Source organism: Pectinophora gossypiella, chromosome 25 (assembly GCF_024362695.1).
Source record: "Pectinophora gossypiella chromosome 25, ilPecGoss1.1, whole genome shotgun sequence".
In the NCBI taxonomy this organism is placed as follows: Eukaryota; Metazoa; Arthropoda; class Insecta; order Lepidoptera; family Gelechiidae; genus Pectinophora; species Pectinophora gossypiella.
Window position 1 is genome coordinate 9,523,685 of NC_065428.1, and position 12,370 is coordinate 9,536,054.

Below are 12,370 nucleotides of genomic sequence, written 5' to 3' on the forward strand. Positions count from 1 at the left end.
ATTTAACGTATTATTATTCGTCAGATTATAATCTATCGAAGTAAAACTGTTAAATCACAATCTTACAATTGTCAAATTGTCAACTGTCCGACGGCTGTCCCTGATTGGTCGGCCTTACAGTAGACCGTTCTGTGTCCATAGAGTTAGGAATAAAACACAAGTGTCAGTCAAATAAAATAAATGCTCTTCAAGATTGTGAAATCAAGTACGTATTTCTTAATTATTTAGTAAGTAATCAATAATTCTGACATCACATGGTAAGAAAAAATATATCAAAATTAAAAAATCTGAAACGTATCATTCAGTATACTTTTCGTGTGTAAGATAAACATGCTGGCGGCATAGGGGTGGCCCAAGGGCCACCCCCGCCGCACCCTAAACTACTGTTATGCCTTGTAAAAATTATGACAAAACACTATTATTCTAAAAAAGAATTATGGATATCTATTTATTAATCCCAAAAATAAGTTATACCTAACAAACCAGTATTCCTACATTGTCACATTTTATAAATTATCTTAATTATACCAATCTGGAAAGAAGTGTACGACAATTTGTTCTAAATTATCTAACGATTAAACTGTGTCAAAAGTAAGTAATACATCTAATTACCATGAATATAATCGAAACAAAATGAGAAATAACTCACACTTCCAATATCATTATTATTCATGTTAATTTCTATACTATACAGGGTGTTAGTGACACCATAACGAATACTGAGGGCGATGATTCAGACCATGATTCTGAGTTGATATTAAGTAGGATTTCCTGTCAAGAAATTAATAAAAAAAATTCTTTTTTTTTTAATTATTTTCCGATGTATACTTTTGCGACGGAAAATTCCACTTGATATCAACTCAGAATCATTGTCTGAATCATCCCTCAAAGTTGTCGTTACGATGTTACTTACACCCTGTATACTTAACCATGAACCCACCAAGCAAACCTCGGAGATAAAAACGTGATATCACGTGATACTATTTTAGGTTGTTCTTGTGCCCACCCCAATGGGGATTGCGGGCGTGAGTTTTATTGTCAAAAATATGCAAATAAAACATTATTGTACTTCTAGTAAGAACACTTTATTGGTTTAACAGCATTATGTTCAACAGTCACAAAGAAAATGAAGACATTCTGGAAAGACAAAATTACGTAGCGCCAAAAAGTTTTAAAATAGCAATCCATATTATATGATATGTCTATAGACATAGAACAAGAAGAAAAAAAAAAACAAATTAAAAACTACGGCGTCACGTACGTGCTAACAAAAAACAAAAAGCGGCTCTTTCCCGAAATACACTTTTGGTTTTTACGTAATTTTGCCTTTATAGTGACGATATAGAAATCATATTTCCAGTAACGTCAATAAATTTCGGAAACTCCTTTTTCAAAAATCACATTCGAATTTCAAACTCGTTAACGAAACCTCGCAACAAACACGCTATTTTCCATCAATTTGTGGTCTCATTTATTACCAGTGTCGAAATTAATCAAAAGAAATCGAGTTTTTTTTTAAGAAATGAATGAATCACATCAGAATGTGATTTTTGAAAAAGGCGCTTAAGTACTTGGTTTTCGCCACGGTATAGAAGAAACAGGTTGAAAGGGCCAAGTGAGCGCAAAACGCGCGCCGTACAAGTATCAGCAGCTAGTTCATACTTCAACTTTGCTTTTACTCGTCTGCAAACCGTACGATGCACGGAGCTCGGCAATTATTCATTCTTCTTCTATCGTGTGGGTTGTGAGGTAGAATACCAACCTCATCACCCCTGGTGTCAGGGTTACTATTGAGCCGCCAAAGGTTTTTGTTACATGGCTCATGTAACTACTTTCTCACATCATTAAGTTGTAACCGGGACCAACGGCTTAACGTGCCTTCCGAAGCACAGATCATCTTACTTTTTGGACAATCAGGTGATCAGCCTGTAATGTCCTAACCAAACAAGGGATCACAAAGTGATTTTTGTGATATGTCCCCACCGGGATTCGAACTCGGGACCTTCGGATCGTGAGCCCAACGCTCAACCACTGGACCACGGAGGCCGTTAATAATAATAAATAGTTTATTAAAAGGTCGTCTTGTGCATTATAACCTGCAGGGCAAACAATCAAATATCTACTATGATACAAGGAGATCCCTTCGTATCACAGGAAAGCGAAAAATCTTAGTATGATCGGCTATTTATACAAAAGTTTTTTTTTTTGATTTTGCAATCTATCACATAAAATTTTCATTGTCAGTAAATTGGCTATGGCATTTGAGAAGCGGTAACTTCAAGTAGTAGTTGTCTGTTTGTAGGAGTAGTAGTAAAAGAGAGTGGGGTTGAACCGGCGACAGCGGTTCTCATACAAAATGCGCTTTAGGGCCTTTGCAACGACTTTCTTCTATTCCGTGGATTTCGCTAATAAGTCCTCTCTTGCTTTATAATACCATACATCAGTCATCATCATCATCATCTATTGGATCCTTTTCCTTCTTCAAACTGTCACCCTTCTTCAAATTCTTTAACACCGTCATCACTTGTATCCTAAACTCTAGTTTTGCATCGCTTGATAATTTCTTCACCGTAGGTGTTATAGAGTTGAAGAACGCCCTATCTTCGTCTTCTTCTCTCTCTATTAGATTGGAGAAGATAGCCGCTATTTCATCACTAACTGTGCCATTCTGACAATCATTCTCTTTACTTGTATTTGCGAAGGCTGTTTTGACTATTTTGTTAGGACTAAGTTCGCCTTCATCAAGGTCTAAAAAGACCTCATTTATGTATGGCTCAGATTCCATATCCGAATTTTGGTTTTCATTATCGATATAGCTCTGATCATCTTGGTTGAGAGCGTTGGATTTGTCGCACAGGTCGTAGTAATTTGAGTCTAGAAATGTAAGCAGATTCGCGTGTATGTACGGCTTACATTTCTTTTTAGTACGATTCTTGAGTGATTTTAAATAGGTATCTCTGACATTGTTCCATTTCTTGGTGACCATTTCCACTGAAAGAAAAAACCGTATAATAAAGACCAATAATACTTAAAGGAAGGTTACTCTCCGCTACAACCGACACAAACACAACATAACACTACACTACATAACATTTATGAAACAAATAAAAGATAAGGTGCAGGTCGTGTCGTATCGGGAGGTGAAGGTTTTGGCGGGAAGAAGAGAGGAATGGCGATTACTCCACCGACAAAAGCGCAGCTGCTCTTAAATAGAGAGAGAGAGACTCTCCGCTCCGCACTAATTCGTACCGGACGCGAAGCTAGATTTACCTCACCTCCTCTGGGTCCTACTTTAGTCACACCCCGGATACTACATACAAACAACCTCGTTTTACACAGACACCACACATTAACATTATCGTACACGCGCATTTGTGTGTGTGACTGTGACGTCTGACGCCATACGATTCAAGTCTAAACTATGTTCGAGGGGGTGGAAAAACTCCTCCCACCGCTGGGCAAAGGGTTCCCCTTATTTATCTATCCCTTTATTTATTTTAAAGCGTGTGTTCAACCTATTTAAAAAAAAAACAAAACAGAAGCTCACGACTATATCCCAATTGGGGTAGTCAAAAAGATGTACATTCCAAGATGATAAGTACCTGCGTTTTACAGAGCTTTCTGTTAGACCAAAGTGATAGGTGGTGAGCCGTATCGCCGTCTATAACGGTGGAGCCAACTGTGTTAGTGAAAACTGCACTTAAATTATTAACAGCCTCCGTGGTCTAGTGGTTAGAGCGTTAGGCTCACGATCTGGAGGTCCGGGTTCGATTCCCAATGGGGACATTGTCGAAATCACTTTGTGAGACTGTCCTTTGTTTGGTAAGGACTTTTCAGGATTGAATCACCTGATTGTCCGAAAAAGTAAGATGATTCCGTGCTTCGGAGGGCACGTTAAGCCGTTGGTCCCGGCTATTAGCCGTAAAAACACCTCCACCAACCCGCATTGGAGCAGCGTGGTGGAGTATGCTCCATACCCCCTCCGATTGATTGAGGGGAGGCCTGTGCCCAGCAGTGGGACGTATTAGGCTGTTTATGTATGTAGTATGCACTTAAATTAATCGACTCATTGCTGCAAGTTCGGTACCGGATTAAAAACGGGAATACTTACAAATCGGCTTCTTCACGTTCTCCTTGAGTTCGTTAAACTGCGGCACGAACTCCTCACAGATCTCCACCCAAGCTCTCTTGATGCTGTACCTGTCTTTATACTCGTGACAGTTCTTGTCCCATATTTGCGGACGTTTTTTGACGAGTTCGATTAAGTCGTGAGTCTTCAGTTGGCTCGCTGGGTTCTTTGGAGAAAGAAAAGTCATTCAAAGTAAATAAAAAGCATAAGATACAGTAGGAAGACCTTCCTTTTCTAAGTTGTACGTTGTGAGGTGGATAACCAACCTCATCAACCCTGGTGTCAGGGTTATTATTGAGCCGCCAAAGTCCCCTGACATGGCTCATGTAACGACTACGTACCTTACTTCAGTAGGTATGCAAATTTATTCATTCATACTACATCTTTCGTGTGCGTTGTCAGGCCAATGACCGAGCTCATCATCTCTGGTGTAAAGTTACTATTAAGCCGCCAAAGGCCCTTGACTCATGTAGCGACTACTTACCGGGATATTTATCCAAGTAAATAGTAGTCATGTTTGGCTGCTTAACGTGCCTTCCTAACCCAACTAGGGATCACAAAGTGATTTTTATGATATATCTCTTTACCGGGATTCGAACCCGGAAGCTCCGGATCGTGAGGCCAACGCTCAACCATTTGGCCATTGATAGGATAATGAGAGAGCTAAGCTAATAAAAGCGGTAATTCACGTAAGGGTTTTCAAAAAGTTCCCGGATCCGGAAACACGTTACGTGTCGAGAGGTGTGCCTTGAACCATACATAATCATGTACGGTCGCGAATTAACTGAATTCTGAATCACATTCCAAATCTGCATAGCGTCGTAGTTAACTGAATATGGGGTAAAAACCCACGAATGGGTAACGTGACTATAGCTGTCTGATTATGGGGCAAAATCCCTGCGAATGGCCTTGAACTACCCCTTATAGCCATCAAAGCATCACCACCATGTTATGTATGATGTCGTGAAGCATATACATAATAATTATGTACGGTTACGAATAAACTGAATTCTGAATCACATTCCAAAACGGCATAGTGTCGTAATTAACTGAATAGGGGGTAAAAGCCCACGAATGGGCAACGTGACTATAGCTATTTGAATATGGGGCAAAATCCATGCGAATGGCCTTGAACTGCCCCTTATAGCCATCCCAGCATCTCCACCGAGTCGTGAACCGTACATAAATCATGTACAGCAAGTCGACTAAACGCAGTACTACCTACCTGTTCACATACCTACTCATTTCAGTTTATTTGTCAAACTAGACTGTGTCATATTTTACGCCTACCCCGCCCCATTAGGAAATAGGCGTGATCCCTCATTTTAAATTATACCTGTCATTTTCATATCCGCCGAAAAGGAATGGGACAGATTATTGACAAATGTTAATTTTAAAATGAATCAAATAGGTACGGGTACGGGCGAAACAAATAGGTACCTATCTCGCTTGCAAACTGTTTGTCGTGTGCTGTCAACTTAATTCTGTCGGGTTATTGACCAATGAATTTTTTTTAGAAGGTAGATTTGTGCCTAAAATTGACGTGTTCCAAAAATGTTGTGTCTGTCGATTAGCCGTCCCTTTCATTTTCGGGGGTTAAGAAAATGACAAGTATAATAAGTTAAAATAAAATTAGATATCAGCACCATTATATGTCTCTGCCTTCACCCTGCAATGGAAACAGCGTGAAGAAATACCTAATAAGATTGTATTTGTTCCCGTAGTTGTAATACCTACCTATCTTATTTACCAAACAAACAAATAGTTCACTTACCACCTTAAACATGATTGTCCTCGAGAGATAAGGAAAGTCAGAATACCTCTTTCTCCCTCCTCCCCCTTTACCTCCTGTCAAAACAAGAGACGTTGTATTCATGTTACCAATTCTCATGTTACATTTATTTTGATGACAAATGTATGAAAACAATACGTAGTGCATTGCGGGTCTTGCTTAGGAACAGACAGAATAGTTGCTTTGAAACTACGCAATGAATGCGTAACAGAACTGTAATGTTCAGGCGTAGATTCCGACGCCGCTAGTTGAATTAGTTTTACGAATATTTTTCTAAACGAAAATTATTATGTCATAATTTAGTAGTATTATACTAGTTTTGCGGAATGATTAAACAAGTTTATTTTAGAAGTAATGTGTGGAATATTGATAACAAAATAAAATAAAAATAAAGACTTACCGACAATGTTAACGATCACACGGTCCGGTTCCAAAATGGCGCACAAATCCGAATGTCAAACGTAGCTAGGACAACAAAATTGCATTTTCATCTTCAAATTGTTGTTATTGGAACGAGAATTATTAATATTTTTATTGCATTTTATGGAAAATTAACGCAAAAACGCGCATGACGTTTTGTAGTTGAATGTTGGCAAAGCACTGTTGCCGGGCGCTCGCCGGAACGGTCTCATCCGGCGCGCGGAGCGGCAACGTTGCCCGGCTAGAATCATGACGCTTGCACGTTTTGACAACGTCGCTTTGTTTTGTTTGCTCTATGTATGCAGAATGTTGATAAGTAGGTTGGTTTACTGGGGAAGAGAAAGAAATAAAAACTCTATTGAGTACGTATTTTTTTTCTTCATTCGACATTGGGGTGCAGGGAGTAGAAATCAAAGGTCAGTGTATAGGTATTTAATCATCTCTATAGCGGTTCCTCTCCGGTCCGGTCTTTTACACAAGCGATTGTCAGTCTGACCTTCCAACCAGAAGGGAAAACCAGCCCAATACAGTTTCGGTCTTAGGTCACATACCTACCTCCAAAACGCATTTCTCGTACTACGTGGGTTTCCTCACGATGTTTTTCTTCACCGTTTGGCACGTGATAAATAATAAGGCCCATACGCGATTTCGAAAATCACTGGTTTTAGACCCGTGCTGGATTCGTACCTGTAATGTAACCTCACATTGAGAGCCAAGCGTTTTTCCAAAACTGGACTATCGCGGCTCATAATTTTAAGGGATGAAAATTTTTCCTATTTTGCTGATTACTTGACCCTATTAACGGGTGTGATCGCTAATTCGAGATGTCGCGGGATTGGAAATAATTTTCTCTCAATAACAATCATAAATAAATTATTATTATTGATATAAATTATTATCATAAATAAATAAACAAAAAAAAATGTTTATAAAAAATGTAGAGTTAGGATAGCTGAAAACGACGAAAACTGCTTGTTTGTGATAGTGAGGTTAATTAAAACAAAATATTTTTTGAAAGAAAACAACAACCTATATTCTTCATTATTACTAACTAAATAATTTAGTTTTTGTTTGTAAATCAGCATAATCCAAACAAAAAATATAACTCAAGGAGATACGCCCAATCTCGAATGGGATCTCGCCATATTATCTATGCTTCGGGATTCTCTCTCGAGATCTCGAAAAATTGGACGAGATCTCGTGAGATCGGGATTGCATTCCCTAGGGCCCAATAATAAAAAAAGTTAAAAATAAAAATAACTACTAAATAAAAATAAATAAAATATGTAAATAGCTATTTAAGTATATAAATAATGTAACGTAGTTGGAATTAGCTACTTTAAACCTTACATCAGTGCCGGTTTTAACTCTACCAGCGCCCTGGGCGAGATTTCTACGGCGCCCTCCAACTGCATTTCAAACCCATACGAAGAATGAGAAATCATATACATACATTACATAAACAGCCTATATACGTCCCACTTGCTGGGCACAGGCCTCTCCTCAATCAACCGGACGGGGTATGGAGCATACTCCACCACGCTGCTTCAATGCGGGTTGGTGGAGGTGTTTTTACGGTTAATAGCCGGGACCAACGGCTTAACGTGCCGAGAAATCATATAATGAAAGAAATTTAAAATACATAATTATTTATTATAAAAAAATAACCACTTATTAGAAAAAAAAAACTAATAAAATTTTACTTTTCTCGCCTTTCTATCAGCGATCTTTTCAGCATCTCTTGTTGGTTGCGGCGCCCCTTTCATCCGGCGCCCTGGTCGACCGCCCAACCGCGCCCTACCCTAACACCGCTACTGCCTTAGATAATATACTTTTTAGGTATGTATCGTGTCAAGATTAAATAAGAACAAATTTGTCTTTGGATAAATAAGTTTTACTACATAATGTATTACTAAGTAACATAACAGTTTAGTTACCAATAGGTAATCAATTAATAATGTTTAACTACACTGTAACGTAAGTTTCTTATTTGTAACTTAACACGTTACTTATGTTACTTAGATCGGGTGAGAGCTCTCAGCGCTCCCGGTTTCTTCGCTGATGTCGCTAACTGACGTATCAGAAATTTTTGTCGAATCTGATTTGCAATCAATCAATCATTTTTATTTGCCAGAATACAATTTACCTTTACCTATACCTTTTGCTATAGCATAAGACACAAATCGTTTTGAAAAAAATATTGCAGATAGGTACGTCAGTTTGCAATATCCGTCAGGATTTGTCCGGCCAAGTAGTTACTTAATGCCATTTGCGGCAAATCTATAAGTATTATAGTAAACAATAAGTACTGTGGTACTGTACTGTTTGGGTAGGACATTACAGGCTGATCACCTGATTGTCCGAAAGTAAGACGATCCGTGCACGTTAAGCCGTTGGTCCCGGTTACTACTTACTGATGTAAGTACGTAGTCATTACATGAGTCATGTCAGGGGTCTTTGGCGGCTCAATAGTAACCCTGACACCAGGGTTGATGAGGTTGGTAATTTACCTCACAACCCACACGATAGAAGAAGTACTGTACAAAAATATAGTTTGAGTTTATTATTTGTACCTAGTATTAATGGAAGATTAAGTGAGATGTGGTAGCCCAGTTGGTAGAACGCTCTCACTTTGAGGTCGCAGGTTCGAATTCAGCACAGGCCTAAACCAATAATTGTCGAATTTGTTTTCGAATTCAAGTTTGGATCATAAATGATTATCACGTCTTCAGCGGTGAAGGAAACCCACATTCCCGAGAAATGCATTGTGACCTATCTTGTATTGGGCTGGTTTTCCCTTCGCGGGTTGGAAGGTCAGACAGACAGTCGCTTCTGTAAAAAAACCGGACCTGTCAAATCTTCAGGTTAGGTAAGCGGACCCTGTGAAAAACGGGATAAAAGGGATATGACTAATGGAAGATTAAGTAGGTAGTCACAGTTTTGTAAATAATATTCAAAGTATTTGTTTTTCTTTGTAGGTACGTAATCTAAGTAGCCATTTTATACGGAGATCCGTTTAGTTTAAACTCTGAGATGCTCCGTGTAAGATATCAAAGGTTGGATGGCGCAAATTATTCCATTCTCCATTCTCAACGCATGTTCTATGCTGTACATAAGAGCTGCATAGACTATTTGGTCATACTACAGACTCGACAGTGATGATTGTACCTAATCTCTCGAATGTTTCGTGTATAAAAGCCGGGTCTGGGTTCGATTCCCGATGGGGACACTGTCGGAAACACTTTGTGAGACTCTCCTTTGTTTGGCTAGGATATTGCAGGCTGAGTGAGAGCCCTCAGCGGCAAATCTACAATAAATCACGTCAAAAAAAAGCAGGCTGAATCACATGAAAAATAAAATGATTCCGTGTTTCGGAAGGCATATCAAGCCATTGTCGTCCAGCCCAAACAACTCCACCAACCCGCAGTAAAGCAGCGTGGTGCAGTATGCTCCATACCCCCTCCCGTTGATTGAGGGGAGACCTGTGTCAGTACGGACTTATAGGCTGTTTTTTTATAGTTAAGTATGTCCATAATGTGTGTGTGTGTTGTATGTGCATCGTGAGGAAACCCACATTCCCGAGAAATGCATTTTCGGAGGTATGGGACCTAATCTGTATTGGGCTGATTTTCTTTCCGTGGGTTGGAAGGTCAGACAGGCAGTCGTTTCTGTAAAAAACCGGACCCGTCAAATCTTCAGGTTAGGTAAGCGAACCCTGTGTAAAAAACGGGATGATGCTAGGGGGATGCTGTTGTTACATGCTTATTATCCTTGACGTTAAAACAGACAGGTATTTAGGCCTCTACGTGTGTATAGTTTCTGCGCACCCCGCTGGGAAATGGGCGTGAGTTTTTGTGTGTGGTTCTAATACCAAGCGTGAGTCTGCAAGTTGTTTTGTAGTGGTTTATAGTTCTCATCATCATCAATTTAAGAGCCACGCTCTTGTCGGTGTAGCATTTTCCATTCCAGTCTATCAAAGGCCAATTCCTTGACTTCCCTATAAGACACGACGTTAACCTTTTCTTTAATCTGTTCCATGTAAGCTCTTCTTGGTTTATAGTTCTGCCTACCCTAATTACACTCTTAGTCTCGTGTTTAAATTTTATGTCGTAGGCATAATACATGACGTGTCCTATCTACAAGTAAGCCACGATAATCTACACTAATCTATGAAATGGCATGCTCCCTCAAACAAAACGGAAATTCCGGCGCAGACGGCGGCTAGTTTTAGAGATGCTGCGAGCGAGGGCATGCCGACACCCTGTGTGCTAGGGATGGGACACTGGCTACTGAGAATACTATATCCGGTTATATCGCATATAATGTTTATTACCAAAGGATCACATCGCTAATTTAAGAGACACGCTCTTGTCGGTGTGGCATTCTCCATTCTTGTCTACAAAAGGCTAAAAAAAGATATGCTACAAACAAAAACCACCTCTTGCTTTTTTTGTAATTGTTTAGTGGAAATTTGATATGATGTATTGTCTTTTTTTTCTGTGTGGCGCCCTTTTATAGTAAACTATTTCTATTTTATTCTAAAAACAAGCCAGTAACATTATTTATTTTTTTCACAAAATAATAAGGGATTAAAAGTAAAAATAGCTTTGGATTCACGATCCGCAGGTCGAGACCTTCTTCGAATCGAATCCCGGACACTTCGGAGGAATACGACATTGTGGTCGTTGGTTTGTTTACCTCACCCACTGTGTCTTTTTAGTCTCATCATCATCAGCCCATTAACGTCCCCACTGTTGGGGCACGGGCCTTCCCTATGGATGGATAGGGAGATCGGGCCTTAAACCATCACGCGGGCACAGTGCGGATTGATGGTTATTAACGACTGCTAATGCAGCCGGGACCAACGGCTTAACGTGCCTTCCGAAGCACGGAGCAGCTCGAGATGAAAACTTTTTTTTTGTGGTCACCCATCCTATGACCGGCCTTTGCGAAAGTTGCTTAACTTCAACAATCGCAGACCGAGCGCGTTTACCGCTGCGCCATCGAGCTCCACAATAGTGACTTTTTAGTCTAAACGGCGCTAAGTCGCTAAGGAGGAACGGAGAGCGGGCGGACTGTCACTGGCTAGCACTTCCACATACGCATAGAATAAGGAATAATACTACGTATGTAACGGCAACTCTCCGCTCCCCACCAGCGGCTGAGCTAGGTTTACCTCACCCCCCCTCGAACATAGATAAGCGCACGTATGATAACGTCAATGAAATGATCAACTAAGTACCAGAAACTGGACAAATGGGTCGTGTAATCTGATTACTAAATAAATAGGTACAGATCCAAACCTAACGAAAAACATTTTCTTTTTAACTTATTTAAGAATTTCGATCAAGAAAAACATAACAATAACTCCGACATTTTCATACAAATTCACTTCAGGTCCCCGATACCGACCCCGCCGGCATGGTCGACGATTTCCCTCATTCAGCACTTATCGCTATCGACCCACTAGGGTCGATTAATTCTTTCAAATATTTTTCCTCTCAGACGACGCCTTGAGCCGAGGTTCGCGCCCAACTGGGCACCCTCAGGCCTGTTGTCTTAAACGTTGTACCGGGTGAGAGCCTTCAGCGCTCCCCATTTGTCCGGCCACGTAGTTAATGCCATCTGCGGCAAATCTACAATAAGTCACGTCAAAAAAAAACATACAAATTCCATAGTAATTTTGTATTTTGAAGTTTATTAAAAAGTAAAGTAAAAGTGATTTGACTAGATGGAAACTAGCCTATTGTACCTACGGATATTACTATCAATATCCGTATCCCCAACTTGCGAAGTCCCATCCCTATTAGTACACAAGGGGGAAGAATTAACCCCTTACTTTATTTAAGTTTTTACATGGAGGTTTTGTTTTGTTTTTAGTGGTTCCGAGATGAATAGTTTACCTGGGTACGGGGGATCTTGGCTTAACTATTTTCATATTTCATCTTTTAAGTTGAAAGAGCTGAGAACTAAGTTTGTTGAAGTACAAGGTAGTTGTGAAAGAAAATGAATGGTTTACTTGATGAGAA

General features: G+C 39.8%; 2 protein-coding genes across 2 annotated transcripts in view; both read right to left on the reverse strand.

Moving 5' to 3' along the window:
- Nucleotides 1-12,370, reverse strand: part of LOC126378011 (kin of IRRE-like protein 1) — a 445,390-nt gene that overhangs the window by 324,486 nt on the left and 108,534 nt on the right. The gene's annotated exons all lie outside the window — the stretch shown is intronic.
- On the reverse strand, nucleotides 1,452-6,524 carry LOC126378185 (uncharacterized). The gene is made up of 4 exons (XM_050026387.1): nucleotides 6,322-6,524; nucleotides 5,904-5,977; nucleotides 4,112-4,295; nucleotides 1,452-2,991 (listed from the first exon to the last, which is right to left on the reverse strand). The coding sequence occupies exons 2-4, from the start codon at nucleotides 5,913-5,915 to the stop codon at nucleotides 2,441-2,443; spliced, it is 747 nt and encodes a 248-aa protein (XP_049882344.1). The 5' UTR covers nucleotides 5,916-5,977; nucleotides 6,322-6,524; the 3' UTR covers nucleotides 1,452-2,440.

Bases quoted from the DNA above. Each gene is read 5' to 3' on its own strand.
- LOC126378185 (XM_050026387.1), bottom strand. The intron at 2,992-4,111 runs GTAAGTATTCCC...TTTTTCTTTCAG, and splicing joins GAACGTGAAGAAGCCGATTT to TGGAAATGGTCACCAAGAAA.